At 41.2% G+C, this 20329-nt stretch overlaps 1 protein-coding gene across 2 annotated transcripts; it reads right to left on the bottom strand.

The window, feature by feature from the left end:
* Positions 1–233: 233 nt before the first annotated feature.
* LOC125286410 (eosinophil peroxidase-like) lies at positions 234–7419 on the bottom strand. Of its 2 annotated transcripts, XM_048231486.1 has the most exons (14): positions 7383–7419; positions 5813–5881; positions 5374–5458; positions 5098–5270; positions 4796–4928; positions 4512–4641; positions 4008–4214; positions 3500–3857; positions 3132–3292; positions 2676–2937; positions 1973–2143; positions 1361–1598; positions 1022–1221; positions 234–807 (listed from the first exon to the last, which is right to left on the bottom strand). In XM_048231486.1, exons 2-14 carry the CDS (start codon positions 5877–5879, stop codon positions 776–778), a joined length of 2217 nt encoding a protein of 738 aa, XP_048087443.1. In that variant the 5' UTR covers positions 5880–5881; positions 7383–7419; the 3' UTR covers positions 234–775. The 2 variants fall into 2 exon arrangements, with proteins under 2 accessions (XP_048087443.1, XP_048087442.1); XM_048231485.1 differs by lacking the exon at positions 7383–7419 and having other exon boundaries at positions 5813–5967.
* Positions 7420–20329: the final 12910 nt, after the last annotated feature.

Here is a 20329-nt window from a genome sequence, read left to right as displayed (position 1 = left end):
TTCCCAAAGTGACAGGCACTCACACTACCAAGACAATCTTAAAGTAACAGTAACTCAACTTAAATCTACACCTGGGAATCGTTGACCAAAATGTTGACAGGAAAAAAACTTTGACAACTCCTATATGTTGTAGCGGTGGTCATGATAATCAAACATGTCTTAAAGTTAAGTTCATAAAGTAACTTTCTTTCCATTTATTTGATTCCCAATCAATATACACTGGTAATAATTGATTTACATTGTTAATGTGGACATAAACACAGTCTTGTAATGCAAAATCATAGAATGTTAATCATGTGATAAAACATGAAATTAATTGTTATTAACAATATAAATTCAGTGATTAATTGCAAAGTCAAGTCAAGTCTTTACAGAATGTTGAATGCAATAGAAAGAAAAGAAAAGCCTACACCATGAGTTCAAGTTGGTCACACTTCCTCATTTGTATATTTTGTCGTCTGTACATTGCACAGATCTACATGTACATCTGATCAGTACGGAACCCTGGAGGGGTCATTGCAAGATATTTTTTGGTGAACATCCAGAAAACATGCGCTCATTTTACTAAATTGTATGCACATTTTATTAAATCGTGGCCATATTTTACTAAATAGTGTGCTCATTTTACTAAATTGTGCTCTCATTTTAAGAGTAAAGTAAAAAGTTGTCATAAAAAAAAATATTCAAGTAATGTCCAGATCCCTGAAAATGCTACTTAAATGCAATTCTTAGTATGTGTACTTTGTTTCTTCCCACCTCTGCCTGAGGATCCATTTCAACCTTGATTCCCATTGCTTGGGCGCCCAGCTGCCAAGACAAATACAATATTACACCACATCCAAACAAGCACACACAGAAGTACACATACTTCATCTATCACCAATAATTGGTAACACATTCACACCTAGACACCCAACTCTCGCTTGCACATACACACATCCAGCAGACACGCATTAAGCTAAGGTCATAAACACAACTACTATACACTCACACATCTAAATTCATGATGTGGGTATGTTACCATTCTCTCTCCAGGGGCGCAGGTCAAAGGCTGGGATGTCCTCACAGCGTGTGTACCCAGAGCCACGTGGGCGGAATTTGAAGGGGTTCTCAGGGACATCAGTGATGCCGGTGTTGTCGCAGATGACACGAGACAGAGTTGCGTTCCGCAGAGACTTGCGCTGGGCTTCAGTGAATACACCGTCATTCTCCCACCACAGCCTGATGCACACATGCATGCACAGTTATACATATTGCAGTAATATGCAGTTCTCCTCAAGAATCAAAACAAAGATTTGCCGGTGTATGAGAATGAAGAAAGTATGTGTGATTGTGTGTGTGTGTGTGTGTGAGTGCTGACCTGTCACCCTGGCGGATTTTCTGGAACTGTCTGGCAATGATGCAGGCAAACAGTGGTCCCACACGGCCTCCGTCCACGAAAGGCTCGGCCACTCCGCCCAGCCACACGTCGATGTTGTCCACGGTGCCGTAGAGGTCCAGCAGGTCACTGGCCAGCTCGGCGTTGTTCATAACCACGGCTAGCTCGTCCAGCGTGCTAGGCTGGGACAAGCCACAGAAGCCACGCCAGCTATTGTAGCCTGTGAAGAGAGATGGACGGACTTAGATTAGCCACTCATGTCTCAGGACGCCACTCTCTGCACTGCCAACAGCAACTCTAGTTGACCATCCACAGTCTGATATTGTTAAATACTATATTACTAATAATAATATTACTAATTACTACTATTTAATTTATTCTTTAAAGTTGAGCTGGCTCTTAAGCATAATACATTTCATTACTGGTAAATCCTTTTATGAGTACATCACAATAAACTTGAACTTAAACTGAACATACTACTTAGTGATTTAGCATATAGAAATATCCATCACCACAACCATGACTATCAATGTATTGTGAATGTCATGAGCAATGTTGAATGGAAGAGGGATACGTATAAGGGAGAGCACATACCAGGGAGGCCATGGTCGCGTCCCCTCTGCATGTTCAGAGCAGCCAGGTCCAGTGCCACGTGACCCAGGAACTCGAAGAGGCGCTCACGCAGTTCATCGTGCATCATGGTGTCCTGTGTGTTGAGCTTTGCCTGACGGCCCACCAGACCACGAATCACTGGGTCGATGCCACCTACAGGCAGACACAGGAAGTTTATATTTGAGAATATTAGCTGGCTTTAAGGAAATATTGGTTTGTCAATAAATACAACATTCAAATGGAAAGACAAAGGAGTTGAAAAAGAGATTATTTACTTGTTAAATGTGTTTACCTATTTAGCATTACATGATATGATCATTTACTGATGTTAATCCAAAAACACTAAATCAGAATAGACTAAATTCAATCGTATTCCCAGGCCTGATATGTTATAATTCATTGGTCCGAGTTCGGTGGCGATATACAGTAGGTAGCGGGTGGCCACGTCAAGTCGGGGATTCTGAAATGGGCAAGACCTCTCCGGCGAAGTCAAATTGAATAAACTAATCACCAACCAGTGTTAAATCCTGATCTATCTAGCTATCTTTTACCCTGTCGGCAAAATACACTGTCAAACTCGCACCCATTTTCTCTTTTGAGCTTTTCCTACTGTAACTGTGGGAACCAGCTGAGAAGTTGTACCATGATGCGTGCATACTGGCAGATCTATGTCCTGCTCTCTCACCCTCAAAAACCAGCCTCCAGGGCGTAAAAAAGTTGTTGTGGAACAGCACGCTGGGCCACTGTGGATGCTCCTCATAGGTCTCGTTCAGGCGGAACATGAAGGGCTGAATGGCCAGATGGGCAAAGCGGTAGGCTGCGGTGGCAAACACATTCGCGATGGACGGGTCCACATTCTCATCATAACCAGGATATTGGCCAAGCTGAGGTCCGTTAAGGATATCTGGGCCAATAATGTGGAGCAAGTAGTCGCGGAACGTGATCACCTGTGAGAAAAGGGACAAGCTCAGCATTGATACGACATATCACAGTAACATGCTGTCTGTTTTTATAGTTTCAGCAGTTATCATAAACATCAAGCATGCATTCACGTAGGTTTAGTAACTATAACTTTGTGCATCCATGTTCTTACACTTGCATAAAGACACACACACACACACACACACACACAAACACAGACCTGGAAGTAGCCACCCATAATCTTGCGTGCCTCCTGAAAGATGGTCTCTCCACTCCAGTGGGGGTTAAGTCGGGCCAGAGCACGTGCCAAACGGTTGTGTTCACGCATCATCATGGTGTGCATAGAGGCCAGCCCAATGTTCTCGTCAACACGTTCATCCCCTGTACAATCAGAGGCATAAATACATGAACATACACACATTTTTGTTTTGCATTGCATCGATATTATATCACAAATAGCATAGCATATGGAATAACATTGAATAACCATAAATACTACCTTTACATACAAATGCAAAAATAACCATAACATTTTTTTGTAAAAATAAAAAAATCAGTGTTGACCAAAACACACGCGGAAATCCGTACCAGCCAGGAAGCAGGGCACCTCTTTAGCTTTGCGATCCCCAGTGATAGCCTTACGGTTGCGACACAGGTCCTTGACACGAGAGAAGGGCAGCAGCTCACGTCCATTATCTGTGAATTCATCGTTCACCTCCAGCAAGCCGCTGTTAGCGGTGAGGTTGCGCAGGTCGCCCGCCAGCTTTTCGTCTGAACCGTACACCTGCCCTACGTCCAGGAAGGCCGTCAGAGTGTTCAGCTGCTCCCGCACGGTGGCATCTCCGAAAATATGACCGTTGTCGCCAGTCCCACAAGCCGGAGCGGAACGGAAGAAAGGGATGCACTCATCAGACCTTCGGCCAAAGCGAGGGTCATTGCGAGGAACCTGTATGTTTAAAAAATATGTAGGAGTGATGTACTTTCTCATTGACATATGTTTATGTTTTTAACTTTTAAACTATCACCATGCCTGACAAAAGCAGCATGCTAATAGGCCTACTGACAGAATTACGGTATGTCGGGAGTCCAAACTTACATCAATAGGGAAGCATGGCTCTGTACGTTCACAGCTCTCGTCACAGTTGATGCCGCCATTGAAAGAGCGGATGCTCGGAGAGTGAGGTGTGAAGGTGAGGTCATGGTCCGTCCACTGGCCGAAGATGGTGATCAGATGTGTGTAAAGAGAGTCACTCACGACATCCTGGTTGCGTGTGCGAAGGATGCGGTTTGAAACGAGCCTCACCTATGAGAATACACAGGCAGAAAAGGTCATAAAATCAAAGGAGAGCAGGCAAGCTGGAATGAGTAATCGTGAATGATCCAGCATTGTGTTTGTTTACAAAGTTGGTTTACATGTAGATGTTGAACAAATTTAACTTATCATTAATTGATCAATTGGGTGTTTAGGCTGTTGGCCAAAACTGGCTGTTGAAATCCATTGCAGACATGCACAAGAGCATGTACATACACACACAAGTGCATTGCATTGCCACCCCCCCAACCCAACCCCCCCCCACACACACACACACACTAAACATACCAGTGGCAGCTGGGCACCATTGCGCCGGTCCTTGGGGTCCCAGCCCTGTGGTAGGGAGATGCCATCTTGATACTCAGCTGGAAGCCAACGCGCAAAGGGCGTTGCAGCAGAGCCACGGCGGGGGAAATTCCTATGAGAGCACACGCACACACACACACACACGCACACACACCCACACTGTGAATTCACTCTTTCATTGTTGTATTTGAGTCAGTGACTAAGAAAACAACACCCAGTCCTTCATTGTTTTCAGCTAAATCCCTCTCTGTGCATGTGTGCATTACCTGTTGTTACAGACACTTGTAGCTGTGCGGTACTGGTCTAGGTCGGGTATGTTCTTGCATTTAGGTTCACGTACACGCGCAGCACACCCAGTCAGACGAGCGATTGTATTCAGCTCCTGTCTGCTGATCAAATCTACCACAAACACAGAAGTATAATGCATTGGTATGTTTGTGTATTTCACTTATCTACTGTCACTTATCTACTTATCTTTATCTGTATACAAACTATGTAGAGTTTGTGTGCTTGAATGTGTGTGTGTGTGTGTGTGTGTGTGTGTGTGTGTGTGTGTGTGTGTGTATACCTGTAGCATTGAGTGAGCGCTTGTGGATGTGGTGTCTTTCGTTCAGGAGGTGGAGAGTGTATTCCAGGTAGTCTGCTGATCTCACAGCAGAGCGCGCATCTCGGGATGGCTGCTTCACCAAACGCAGGAGGTCAGATGGATTAGTTGCACCCCTCCTCACACGCCTCAGAGTCCTGCACACACAAAACACACACACATTGAATAGAATCAATGTGTTTTGGACACACTAATACACATTTCAGTGCTCAAATATGCACAGTGAAGTCCCTCACTTACTCAGCACGAGAGTAAGTGTAGGCATCATCAATGACTTTTTTGGCATCGCTGATGGCTCTTAGTACGGCATTACTACGCAAGGTCTCTGTAAGGGATAATAAACACACACACACACACACACATACACACACAAACATACACAAATCAATCTTTTATAATAGTTAAGTACATATATTGTTTTAGTTTTGCATTGTTCTGAATTTTCACTATACACAAAGGTTTTACAAATTGAACAAACTACATTTCAAATGTACTATAAAAATTGTAACATTATAACTATCTGGAATATACTGTATAATCCATAACATCATCAGATATAATATGTGTATGGTTCTTAGCAGATGCATTTTGTCCAAACCAATAGCAAACAATAAAAAAAATGAAAATGTGATTTAATATTTCAAAATGAGAGAAAATTGAAGAGTCATATTTTGCTCACCTGCAGTTACCTGTCCAAGCACGCACACACACAGCCCCACAGCCAGAATACACAGCAAACGCGCCATTTCTGCAACACACACACACATAAAGTAATTAAAAGGATCAGCGTAAGATGGTAAGACAGGTGGTGGTAGCGTAGTGGTTAAGGGCTAGTGTATATTAGCCCGAAAAGTTGTGGGTTCAATTCCCGGCTTCCACCGTTGTGCCCTTGAGCAAGGCACTTAACCCCCAGTTGCTCTGGGCAGAATGGCCCTTGTTATATAATTGACATGTAAGTCGCTTTGAATAGAAGTGTGCTTATATATAATATGAAAAAGATCTGGCAGTGTGCCGAAAGACCTAGTCCAGACCTCAACCCGTCAAAAGAGTGAGCACAAGGCCAGAGTGTTGGCAAAGAATTGTTCCTGCCTCAAAACTCGGACTGCTGCTAAAAAGGTGCAGTCTAGAATCGTTGTGGAGACATGGAGAGGTTTGATAGGTATTATAAGAACCATTTTGAGAGCTGTGAATGCAAATAAAGATGTTTCCACACTGAGAAAAAAGCTTGCGAAAACGCAAAATTCACTGGCAACCTTGTGCATGTTGGACGATTCCAAGGGCCCAGCACTGACAAGGGGGCCCCCAGAGAGCCCCGTCCCCAATAATACTATATAAATAAATTCTCTACCAGTGCCCTTGCAGACACATAATGCAAGTAAGCATTAAGTGCCCAACTTTGTGACACTGCCAAGGGGGGTCACATCAATGCTAATTGAGAAAGTAGTACATTTTGCATTGCACCCAAGAAGAAGTATGTCTACTCTCTAAAATGTCCATTTTAATAAGGGTCTTCTCCTCAATGGCAATCCTGACAATACTCTGAAAATCCCTTACACAGTCATTTTGCTCATCAGTTGTTCTATGTTACACATCCAAAAAAGTAATAAAACACTGTCAAGTTGAAACTACTAAACAAAAAAAAAAACAATAGGTAATAGGTTGACTTTTTTTATATCAGACTTTTTTTTATGTTGTGTTAACTCATGAAACTTAGTAGAAATTATATTACTTATTTTCATAAGTTGAAGTAACTTAAGGAAAGACTTGATGATTCTTCCAGTGAACTTATAATTTGATGACTTAACTTGAATATTTGAGTTCTTCACTGTCAAGTTGAAATTACTCACAAAAAATTACTCACAAAAAATAGGTCGACTTTTTTCTTTTTAAGTAAAATCAGAATTTTTTTTTTACAGTGTTGGGATTATTGCAGTGATACAGATAATTAAATATCTAAGTTGAGTCAACTGAATTTTACAAGTGCAAGATACAAAAAAAGTTGAGATAACTGTTTTTTCTATTTTAGACAACACGCCACAATTGTCCACAGTCTGCAATTTCAACTGTCCATTAACAAAGTAATTTTGCTACACAACACCTAACTACCCTTACAATTAGACTTGGACTTATACTAATTCCCACCACTAACTAACGACAAAAGCAAATGCACTTAACTAAAGAACAGTATTTTCCATCAGCATGCATGAAGCAACCATTCCCATGTTTAATGTGTAGCCTGCAGCTCTTACCTCTGGCAGGTTGCTCCAACTCAAGGATACCTCTGTCTGCAGATGTGTGCCGCATTTAAAGCAAAACATGTGGCCACGCCTCTAAGCATCATCAGTCTGGTCATGGTTTCCATACTATCTGAAATGTGTGCAGTATAGTTCAAGACTAGCTCACCTAGTCTCATGTAATCTCTGCTGGGCCTGACTTAATAGGTGTAGAACAGGGATGGGCAACTTTGATGATAGAGAGGGCCACAAATATTGTCTTGTCACTGTCAGAGGGCCAGATGTGACCGCGCACATCCACCACTGGGATATCAGGAATGAGGAGTATTAAATATATATACAGTATGACTTTACGGTTTATTAAACCAACATGCATTAATATCATTACAATAAGCTTCGGACTTGTAACCGGAGGGTTGCCGGTTCGAACCCCGACCAGTAGGCATGGCTGAAGTGCCCTTGAGCAAGGCACCTAACCCCTCACTGCTCCCCGAGCGCCGTTTAGAAATGGTTTGATACTATTGTAGATCATTTACTTATTTAATGGAGTCAGATTAATTGTTTGCTTTGTTCTACAATATTCACAATACAATAAATACAATACAATAATCTAATGCATCTTACTGTCCCATAAAGTTTGGACACACATGAACCTGACCTGTCAGGTATTTTCCATCATTGGTAACATTTTCACGGTCCCTCGAGGATAACCATACAGTGCATGGAAAACAAAACAATAGGGGATGCTCCATTCAGCATTAGTAAACAACCCCAGCAAGTATGGCAAGTTCTGAAATGAAGATATGGAAACAGCTGATGAGTTGAGGAAGTGTCTCTTGCAATCATGCAAGAGGGATGTGCTTCAATGAATAGCAGACCATTGTTATACACATAGGCAGTAAAATATTAACCGTCATCACATAGACGTCAGAAGAGATGAGTGAATGAAATTTCAACTGTTTCCTGTTGGTCGACGTGGTTTACTGCGCAGCCTCAGACTACGTAGGCTGACTTGTGCAACTCTTGTGATAGCTGCGCCGAGAAAATGTGATTCTCAGTCTGTCACAGAGAGAGAGAGAGAGAGAGAGAGAGAGAGAGGATAACGTTAACCGCGATTAAAATGGGCTGAGACTGAGTTAATGTAGGCCCTTACTTTGTTACCACAATTACTTATACAGTCTACATTTACTTCTCTTAAATGTCCTAATTGTTCGAAGATAAATGTGATTTCATATAAACAGCACTTGCCACATTCATAGCCTGTCAATCCATCAAAACGTCGCTGCAATGTTCTGGTCCGATGATTTCGTGGATTTTCCCAGTGGATTTTCCGTCTGCTATTTTTTACTGTCTATGGCTTTTCCCTTGAATATCATTCACGCGCTTCCCCCCAGATTGCCTGCACTTTCTTATCCATAGAATATTATTACTTTGCTACTGTGCGATGCTAAGTCGCATGCTCATTACGTATTACATGATAGCATTGTTTTTCGAAAAAAGTTTTTTACTCAGCCGTAATATGATTTACGACACCAAACACACAATGTTGTATTTCTCTGAAAATAGAAAAGGTTCTATGTGACATGACACTGTCATCAACGTGTCATAAACAAGTCATAAACGTTTATGACATAACGCTTCTGTTATTAAGTGACCTTCGGTTTTTGTCATAACAAATTAGGGTTAGGTTAAGGTTAGGTTTAGGTTAGGGTTAGGTTAGGGGAACATGATATTTGGTGGAGTGGGTGACTGTGAATGCACTGGCCGATTGGATCCAACCACACCAACAAGGAAGGGAATAGGGGTAGGAAAAAGGTCAACTGTCAAAATAAAAATAAAAAAATAATAATGTGTAAACAACCCTAGGTTAGGGTTAGGGTTGGGGTTAGGATTAGGGATAGAGGTTAGAATTAGGTTTCATGTGTCATGACAGTGTCATGTCACTTTTATGTCGATACTGTCAAGTAAAGTGTTCATATAAAGGTTCATATAAAGGCTTAAAACGCTTCAGTTGTAACGTTATTTGATGTCAAAGTGACGCCAAAATGAATGGGGTTGAATGGAATGCTAGCTGGAAGGGGGTCAGCCCTATGTTCCCACATTTCTAAGGTTAGGGTTAGGGTTGGGGTTAGGGTTAGGGTTAGGGTTAGGCCTGAGTTGTGGGTGGGTGGGTTAGGTTTAGGGAACATAGGGCTGTGGGAACATAGGCATGCTCCTGCTGGAAGTAGTCTCATTCTAGCCCATAGTGTCTATGTTCTCTGAACGTTCACCTGCCCCCTTGGTTTTACATCACCAAATATTCTGGTTTCTATATTTTCCTGGGTTGATACCGTGAAAGGAACCTGCTTCCTATTTAGAATATTGACAAAGTCTCAGTTGAGGAAGTGTCTCTTCAAACATCAACACAATGAATGAGTCATGCAAGAGGGATGTGCAATTGTAGCAGCTACTTCTTCTGCATACGTATCCTCTTGGGATGGTTTGAATGTAGTGTACTGGACAGTGAAAATATAGGCAGCACAGCTCAATCTGGTCACTGTACACAGGGCCCCTATCTTGCTCCCTATCTGTCATGTAGACCAGTTTGGAGTAGAATTCATCAACGCCAAATTTATGCAATGCGCTGATGATGGCTGGTTTAATGTTGTCGGCCGTTTTACGCAGGGAACTGTCCCACTCAGAGGTACAGAGCACTCGTTCGATCAGTTCCCACTAGCCGATTCTTCTGTAGTCGTCATTCCACATGTCCAAGGTAACAGCTCCATTACTCACCCCCAACTGCATTTTATGTTCTGGGATTAGTTTTTTGCAAATCTCTGCATGTTTGTTAACTCCACAAGAAACCGTTTTAGGGTCAGGCAGGTAGGGTCAGGCAGGTTTGGATTTTGGGAAAAAGGAAAAATCCTTAATTCAATAGATCCATATAATCCTTATCAATGTTCGGGTAGAAACTCAATAAACTGTTGGTGAAAATATTGCATACCAAAGTGAAACATGAGATCCAGTCACGAAGAAGTACAATCAAGATGCAGAGTTTAATTAGGCTGTATACAGGAGAGAGGCACACACGTAGCTCAGTGTACTCCAGAATATGCGTCTCTGACTTGACACAGAATTATCCAGGGTTTAAGTACCCCACAGCAGAGAATAGATAATCATACACTAACAGTTGCAAAGTCAGCAGTCATCCAGTCTACCTTAATCAATGACGCAAATTGCTGTTGACATAAAATAGACAACAAGAAGTGTTATCAACCCTGGCGCCTTACATTAACCATGTTTAGAAGAACAGTACAGATATCATACAGGGTTGATGCAGACGTAGAATCATACTTTTAGTGTCAAAGTGACGCACTAGTGAGAAATGCAGAACATTAAACCACATATTGGACATAATGCTCTATTCCACTTTCTCTCAGTTTGAGCCAGAATACACAGACAAAAAATTACAAGACATGGACCATCCTCTTCCCATCGAAGGACACCGTAGATATGATTGAAATGTGACTTCCATCTTCGTATGCAGTCCTACCCCAAAAAGAACTAGATGTACCGCAGAGCGGTACAAAATATGACCGCCGCCCAGTCCAGCACATGTTTTCCACAAAAATAAGTCACGCTGAAAGGCATATATGATTCTAACTGTCTCACTAAATTGCATTATCCACACTCAATTCTCACTGGTATCTACTAGACAACAAGTACCAAAACATGATTAGTTCATAGATTTCACATGTAAAATTAATTTTATACAACCCCACCTCCATCTTATCTGTTCATAATTCTGAGAAATTCTTGATTGTTTGTGTTATGTTTATGTTATGTGTGTGGGTGTGTGTGTGTGTGTGTGTGTGTGTGTGTGTGTGTGTTTGTGCGTGCTTGTGTGTGTGCCTGCGTATGTGCCTGTGCATGCAAGCGTACATATGTCTACTGTGTGAGTATGTGTCATACGTATGATTACTGTGAATGTATGTGTGTGTGTGTGTGTGTGTGTGTATCTGTTTGTGCACATCTGTTGTGTGATCTCAAGGGGCCATGTCAACCCATTCCATAACCACTCATTTCATGTATAGCGCCACCTAGTTAAACACAAAAAAGTAAAAATGAGGTGTTGTAATTGAAGGTATCTGTGACCTACCATAGTAGAAACTGCACGAAATTGGAAGTGTAGGATCATTATGACACACTCTGTATGCACGCCAAGTTTTGTGGAATTCCATTCATGGGGGGCCACACAATAAATTAATTTATGTTACTATACACCAAATGGCCTGTAGGTGGCCGGAGACAGTTTTCTGTAAATATCTCGAGAACCGTAGGGCCTAGGAGTGTTTATGTATGTTGGTCTTAAGGGGGCATGTCAACCCATCCCATTACCACTTATTTCATGTATAGCACCACCTAGTTAAAAATTAAAAAGCAAAAAATTAGGTGTTTTCATCACAATATCTCTGGCTGACAAGGTCAAAACTGCACAAAATTAAAAGTGTAGGATCATTATGACACCCTCCGAATGCATGCCAAGTTTTGTGTACTTTCGTTCATGGGGGGCCTTACAATAAAAATAATTTATGTGTACATTTAGTGACGCATTACACCAACAAGGATTCCCGGGACACTGAAAGACGGGGTACACAAACTTGGTGGGCATGTACCCCCACATGGATAGCATGGAACCGTCATTTTTGTTTTGATCTGTAGCCCCCAGCTGGACTGGACCCCCGAAAGGAGGGTAGGACAGACACAGTTCTCTGTGAATATCTTGAGAACTGTAGGGCCTAGGATGACCATTTTTTTTTCCAGATGTTTGCCTCCAGGGTCATGTTAACCCATTTCATGTGCACACATGTGCACAAACAGATACACACACACACACACACACACACATACATTCACAGTAATCATACGTATGACACATACTCACACAGTAGACATATGTACGCTTGCATGCACAGGCACATACGCAGGCACACACACACACACACACACACACACACACACACATAACATAAACATAACACAAACAATCAAAAATTTCTCAGAATTGTGAACAGGCAAGATGGAGGTGGGGGTCGATAAAATGAATTTTACATGTGAAATCTATGAACTAATCATGTTTTGGTACTTGTTGTCTAGCAGATACCAGTGAGAATTGAGTGTGGATAATGCAATTTAGTGAGACAGTTAGAATCATATAGGCCTTTCAGCGTGATTTCTTTTTGTGGAAAAAATGTGCTGGACTGGGCGGCGGGCATATTTTGTACCGCTCTGCGGTAAATCTAGTTATTGAATCATTTTCTTGTGTAAAAGGTAACATGCTAATTTGCCGTTCCTGTAGTAAAACTCTTATGCAGTACTACAGAGTTGAGTTTTATAAGGTACTTGACACCATTCACAGAACGTCATCTGTGCCTCCTGCGCTGCCTGTCTCTGTTGCTCTCTCTCCCTCACTTTGGTCACTCTGTCGCCTCCTCCTCTCTCTCCTTCTCCTTCAATTGCTGTACCTCCTCTGTCGCCTCCTTCTCTGGTCACCTGTCTCTCTCATCACCTCCTTGGCCATTTCCCTCTCTTTCCCTATTCTCCTGATATATATATATATATATATCTTAGTTAATGTTCAAATGGTTTGAGAGATGGTGATATATCCTAATCAGTTTTGGAGATTGTGTGTTCCCTCACTAAAAAGTTGGAAAGCATTTTTAAAAAAATCTCTTTAGCACCATGGAGAAAAACACACACATACATTGTCTGGAAGGAAAAGTCACTTCAGCTGTTTGGAGAGACAGAGAGAACAAAAGACAGTTACACACATACTGATCAGCCGGCTTAATTTCGGCTGCGTCTGACGATAAACTCGATAAACTGCGAGGCATTTGGCAGGTAGAAATTTGCAGTGGGAACTGCCTTATCACTATCTTGTATGTGGGGCCCCCCCATCTGTGTGGATTTAGTAATGTGCTACGTTAGACTACCCATTTACAAAGAATGTGTTAAGAAGGCTGCACTTACTCCCGGATCTTGTTGGGGTTGTCCAAGAACCTCCAGTTCCAGAGGTCTGTTTGACCACTTGTCATGAAATACAAAAAGAACCTAACCCTGGAGGTCTTGGACAAGGCAGTTGCATGCTGTCTGTCCCAGCTGGCCCCGTCCACCTGGTAGGCCTTATACTCCAAACTTGCGAGCAGGCCACGGCTCTGAAGGGGGAGGAGGAGGAGGAGGAGGAGGAGAAGGTGGAGGAGAAGGAAAATGAACCCCTACCTCTCTCCCCTGGTCATCCGCTCCCTCCATCCGCCAGCACCCCCAAATCCCCCGCCCACCTCTTCCACTTCCTCCTCTGCAGAATGTAGCAATGATCACCATACAGTACAGTTGACATGGTAAAAAGAACAAATCACTCACTGCAGCCTCAGGGTGGGGGGCAGCAGCCTGTTTGCCCTGTGCAGCTTCCTGGTCTGCAGGCAACCAAATTGCCTCGCACCATGCAGCTCCACAGTCAGTCTGAAGCAGCACAAAACAAATGACTTGTTACACTGTTCATATAGAACCTATGCTCACAGGTGCTGCCAATCAGGTGTCAATCTTGTTGGAAGATCCAGCAACGACCTAAGGCTAGACTATGACATTTCTGCATATTATCCTTCAAAATGTCAATATAAATTTATTTTTTCATGATGCCATGCACCAAAACAAGGCTCCCTGTGCCTGAGGCTGCAAAACAGCCCCACAGTATGATGCTCCGACTACCATGTTTAACCCTTTCATACATGAATTATTAATTCACTGAGGTAGATTTTTTTCCTAAGCATTTTCTTACCCCCAAACAAGACTTAGAATACATTCAATTGATTTTTAAAAAATATTTATTATTTTGACGGAAATACTCAACTGTCCACTGTAGTGGACACTGTGCATCAACGGGTAAAATGCAATAATGTATAAATCATCCAAACTTAAAACTAGTTAACAAAGACAATAAAGTAACTAGATGTACTGCATAGTAGTACAAAATATGGCCGCTACTCAGTCCTGCACTTCTCCAGATTATCTCCATCTCCTACTCCATGCCCTACTCTTATATCTCATGCCATGTTTATGTCTGTGTGTGTGTGTGTGTGTGTGTGTGTGTGTGTGTTTGTGTGTGTGTGTGTGTGTGTGTGTGTGTGTGTGTGTGTGTGTGTGTGTGTGTGTGTGTGTGTGTGTGAGTGTGTTCATATACAGTATGTGTGTTTGTGTGCCAGTTTGTGTATGTGTGAATGGTGTCCACTTCACTGTGTACTGTACTGTGTGTGTTTCACTAATTCACGGATTGGGATAAATGCAGAGACCAAATTTCCCTCACGGGATCAAAAGAGTGTACTTATACTAGATATGATGAAAATGCAATAACCATTGATTTTGCAAACAAGTCAGTTCTCAAATGTGCGTAAGAGTGCTCTTGAGTGTTCATAGATTCTGTTCTTACCTAAGAACAAGACAACATTGGTGAATACCATAATCTTCGTAAAAACTGTGTAAGTGGGTTTTAAAATACGAATTTCACCAGGAAAATAACTAGCTTTCCGTCATGCGCCAGGTTGCAAAATAGCACCTTGTCACGTCTTTGGCCCTGTTGCACTACCACTGCAATGGCAGGGGGGGGGGATACAGGGGAATGTAAAAGCATTCATCCCTCTGCCATGAGACAGGCAGAAGTTGTAGGGAGAAATACTGCCCCTACAGCGGAGCAACAGGACTGGAGGAGAAGGAAGTGTGAGTATCATTATGTAAGAGTTAACCAGATTCTGTTTTTTTTTGTGTGTGGGGGGGGGGGGGGGGTTATGCCTTTAATTTGACAGGATAGTGGAGAAGTGACAGAAAGTGAGTGGGAGAGATAGAGATGGGGTGGAATTGGGAAATGACAGGTCAGGGCAGAATCGAACCCAGGTCTCCACAGGCACGTGGACCTGATTATGGTATAGCCGCTGTAACCAGTAATGCCACAGCATCCCTCTGAGCAAACCAGAACTTTACACAGACGCAGAGAGTAAACAGTGACATCATGAAATAGTGGGTACCATACATGTCACAGATATTGCACATAATAAAGTCAACAAAGTGTTGAAACTCATGCCACTGGCGTTTTCTTTCAACCATTTCACTTTGATAATAAACTATACTTTTCTAAAAAGATACATACATCGAGAATAGAATGCTAACAATTTGGAGAAAGCCGCCAAGCCATGTCCATTGATTGGATCATAAATGGCGGAATGACTGATTCTTTTCTATTATTGTGTTACATGTTCCAAATGTAAAGCTCTTTGAGCTGCATTTTGTGAATGAAAGGTGCTATACAAATAAAGCTTATTATTATTATTATTATTATTATTATTATTATTATTATTATTATTGTCATTGAGATTCTTGCAAATCTAATCTCAAATTTCAGAATTGTTGCACTCAATAAAGGGACACAATTTGACCACAAGATGGCGCGCTTTGACTGCCCCTTGGCCCAGAACTGTAACTGGGAGAACCACCTGTCCATTGCTGACATGCTTTCTGACATGACTCCTAACCACTGGTAAGCTTGGATTGATAAAACATGGACATCGCAATAATGGCAGCGTGCCAGCAATGAACAGTCAGTTTTCCTAGCAGCTTTGCCTCCGACATAAGACACAGCAGGTCACTACAACAATATGTGCGCATAGGGAAATCATATATAAGTTATTTTCTCAAAGTCCATTCAATGAATTTGGTTTATTCTTGATGTATAGGTCTACATCTGAAATTGTGTATTATCAAAGTGTAATGGTTGATAGAATATATCAACGGTGTGAGCTACAGTAGGATATACAGGAATTTGCATTTTTTAGGACTAAGAAGTCAACAAACACCTAAATCAAAGACAAACGATGACCAAAGCAAGTATTGTCGGACAGCATTACACCGGTGTGTATAGCCAGGCCTTCTCTCCAGACACAGCCAAACTTTTTTCCATGGCAGTTATAGTCTTTGAATTGGTAAAAACATAAACATAGGTAACACATTTCATTTGATGGGAGTGTCTGTATCTTGAATGTGTGAAGTGGAAGGAGGAGTCTACTGTCAGTTAAAAGGAAGGAAAAAATTGTACATTACACTGTAATCCAATAAAAAAATAAATAAAAAAAAAAACATGCAGCAAAAGCAAAAAAAAAAGGAAGGACTGTCAAGATAACTGATTAATTTTGATTAATTAATTTGAAAAAAAAAACTGATTAAAAAAAATAGTGCAGATTAATCGATTCTGTACGACCTTTGACCCCGAGTCGTTCTGGAGAGAGAAGAAAATGTGCTGCCTAGATCATTGATTAGAACATTTACTTTAAAAAAATGCCTGATGGTGTTGATATCAATAAAGTATTGATTAAAATGATAGATAGATAGATAGATAGATAGATAGATAGATAGATAGATAGATAGATAGATAGATAGATACTTTATTGATCCTCAAGGGGAAATTCAAGGGTCTCAGTAGCATACAGACATAACACACAACATGCACTTACAGCAAAAATGGTAAACATAAGTATAAGTATAAACATATAACTAAACTCCACTGTAAAGTCCTCTGCAATGTCTGCAGCAAGGAATTTGCATATCACCGGAGTTTGTCAACTCTAAAGTCGCACATCAATGCAAAGAAATAGTGTTGACATTGAGAGGAGTGTTAATTTATTTTCATTGTGTCCCCTAGGTTGTATCTGTGGCCTAAAATGCCTTGTATGTCAAAAAAAAAACTTCTTCCTGAAGCACTTTTGAATTTATTTCCTCAGCGTATTAGGTCATATCATAGATTATTATGGCCATTATTTGAACAGTGAAAATAATAATAAAAGAGTTTTTGAACTTTAATGTCACTAATAGTGATTATTCAATGATTCATTTGACTTTAAATATTTTAAATACTTTCACACCAAAAATTATATATGCGATTAATTTAGATGAATTAATCACAGAGTATGCATTTTTTATTCGATTGACAGCCCTAGAAATAACACAAAAAGCTTTTGCTCTTTGATATTTGACTGCAACTTCCTTGACAATGCATTGATCAATATTCCCCAGTAGGTGGCAGTATAGGATATTGTTTTTAAATATTCCATAAAGTGTGCAGGAGCCTGCTGCTCACCTGAAACAGATGAGTGACCAGGTGATTGAGACCTTTGCTGGAATCCTAATTGATCCACTTTAGTACATGTAAATGAAGACAAGTGGAGCAGATGATTATTTTAACACTTTGCACCATTCAGCAGATTATACTATCCGGTAAAATGCTGGGCACGACCAGAAAAGATCAATGTGTGTGTGTGTGTGTGTGTGTGTGTGTGTGTGTGTGTGTGTGTGTGTGTGTGAAGAGAATGTGAACAGAGTGTTCCATGACTGTGAACCGCCTAATCAAAGTGAAGCAAACAAACCAGATTGAGTGAATAAAATACAGCTGCATCTAAAAAAATAGAATACAATAGAAGAATTTGTTTTTCCCATAATTTATTTCAAAAAGTGATACTTTAATATATTCGAGATTCATTACACATGAAGTGAAACCAAGTCAAACCAACCATGTATTGAATGCATAAGTCAAGTATTTTAGATTAGTCAGATTAGTTAATTACTTTTCAGAAGGTTTACATTTCTGTATTATACTATTTATTCTAATATTTTGAGATACGGGAGTTTTGATTTATTTCCATGAGCTGTGAGCCTTAATCATCAAGATTAAAACAAAAAAGGCCAACAAAGAGACCAACAGTGAAGGCCAGCATTGCTTGTGCAACATGGAAAAGATGTTTCCAGAATCATTGACTTACATACCAAGCATCCATTTCTTCCCTTGATAGTACTGAAGCGGACACTTGGTTTCCAATGCCAACTTGGTTACTAAGACAATCTGTTGTGCAGTAATAAAAGAGAGATGAAGGCTGGACTGAGAGGGATTGACCTTTATCAGGTCCTGGTTTACCTTGTGGTGCCATTCCATATGTCCGAACCAATAGTGAAGCTGTCATTTTCAGCATCACACAGATGAGGCCATCTGCAGGTGGTGGTCACTGTGTGTGCATGATATCTCCCTATAGGGTACAAACCAGATTAGATGCAAATGAGTGAAAACGGCGTCCTAGTATCTGAGTATAAGCTGTAAACTATAGTTGTAGTGTCCAACTGGCTGACGCCCCGGAAGAGAATTTAATAACAGTGTGTGTGGTGTAAATTCGATTCTGCAAATTGGTATTTTTGTAGTGTCGTATCATGCTTGTGAAGGCCAAATTGGGTAGCCTACACATTGATTTTAGAATTAGAACATCATCCCACGCCATTATGTTCCTCGGCTGGAAGAAGATGAAAAAAAAAACAAGAATCACAAATTGTAGCTTCTTGAGCATCACAAGGATTTCATATTTATCTTATTGGATTATGGAAGCTGATTACCCCTTCTCCCTCCCCTCTCTCTCTCTCTCTCTCTCTCTCTCTCTGTCTGTGGGGGTGTGACAGGTTAGTGTAGTCAGGTGGAAACGTGGCTCCCTGTGCTTAGACTGGGGGTTCAGGGACACTGTTGATGACTCAGATCAAAATATGGGAGATTTCAGACTCGGATAATACCCGCTGTTAAGGATGACACACCAAAGCAAGGACAACAGTGAAGCAAGCCAATCTTGCAATAACAACATATTTTTGGTGTCTGACTTAAAATACCTACAATTCAAACAATTTTGTTTTTAATTGAATATAATAGTGCTACTATACAGCTGATTAAAAGCTAAATTTATATAATGTGTGAGGTTTGAGCTCAATTTCAGCCACGTTGACTAGAGTTACATAACAGTAACACATGATGGGGCATTAACAGCACTAAACAAGTGGGCAATGAGAAACACACTAAGAAAACTTGCAGCATGCATCTTGCGGGGAGAAAGAGAACTTTCCCCCCTGATTGCTGCTTACAGCCTGCTTGAGTAGGAACAATGAAAATAGAGAAAAGAGGAGGAGAAGGAGGAATGCATGAAGGAGGGAACACAGTCAAGGGGTAGGGTACAATAGAGGAGAGATGAGGGAATGGCGTGAGGCCGATTTTGTATGCTGGCATATGCAGGAGAAGGAGATGGAGAGAAGGCGGGCAGTGGCGCTTTCAAAGCGGAATCAATGTAACCTTGAGTGCTTGAAAGCTCATTTCACACACTTTCAAAAATGTCGCTGCCTTCAGCTCAAAGAGAAGGGAACAAAGTGGCAGAATGACTTAACAGCAGGTGTGCACTTATTTTGTTCGGAGGTTAAAGTCTTTGCCGGCGATCAGGATATGATGGTAGCACATACGTTCTTCTGTCAGACATTTGACATTTCTGAAATCCTCATTATATCTTCAGTATAATAATGTTTTTTTTCCATTTACTTGCAAATCTTTAATCATCATTCCCTTCATTCTGTGGCAGCAGCATCACATATAACAGCATCACAGCATCACAGCATCACACAAACAAGACATATAACCAAGAAGCACATTTTCTCAGTTCTTCAGCCGAGAGACATCTGACAGCCTGCGGGTTAACATCATGATTGATGGCCTCAAGGCCCCATTTAAATAACCAAAAGCAAACACAGGAATAGGCTGGCTGTACCTATCACAGGCGAAACACGATGGGCAAGGTTCACAACAATCCTCTCAAAATGAAAAGATTTCAAGGAGCTTATTCTTTGCAAGCAAACATGGAAGATCTCAGGCAGAAGCCACACAACAAAGTGCATAGCGACTTGTACATTGAATGACAGTTGTCTGTGTTTGTTTGTGTGCGTATTTATGCATGTGTATGTTTTGTGTATGTGTATTTTTGTCTTTTTTTAGTTTACATTTAGTCTACGTATGTTTTATATGTTGTGTGTCACAGTAGCTCTCTCCATGTGTGCTGATCTGGCTGGAGGCTTCGATGTTAAGGTCACATCAC

This window comes from Alosa alosa, chromosome 21, assembly GCF_017589495.1.
Source record: "Alosa alosa isolate M-15738 ecotype Scorff River chromosome 21, AALO_Geno_1.1, whole genome shotgun sequence".
Classification (NCBI taxonomy): Eukaryota; Metazoa; Chordata; class Actinopteri; order Clupeiformes; family Clupeidae; genus Alosa; species Alosa alosa.
Note: the sequence above shows the minus strand (reverse complement) of the source record. Positions and strands in the feature narration are given on the sequence as shown.

Bases quoted from the DNA above. Each gene is read 5' to 3' on its own strand.
- LOC125286410 (XM_048231485.1), bottom strand. From the start codon at position 5,900: ATGTGTGTGTGTGTTGCAGAAATGGCGCGTTTGCTGTGTATTCTGGCT. The intron at 5,459-5,812 runs GTGAGCAAAATA...TATCCCTTACAG, and splicing joins GCTTGGACAGGTAACTGCAG to AGACCTTGCGTAGTAATGCC. The intron at 2,144-2,675 runs GTGAGAGAGCAG...GTCTGCCTGTAG, and splicing joins CTGGAGGCTGGTTTTTGAGG to GTGGCATCGACCCAGTGATT.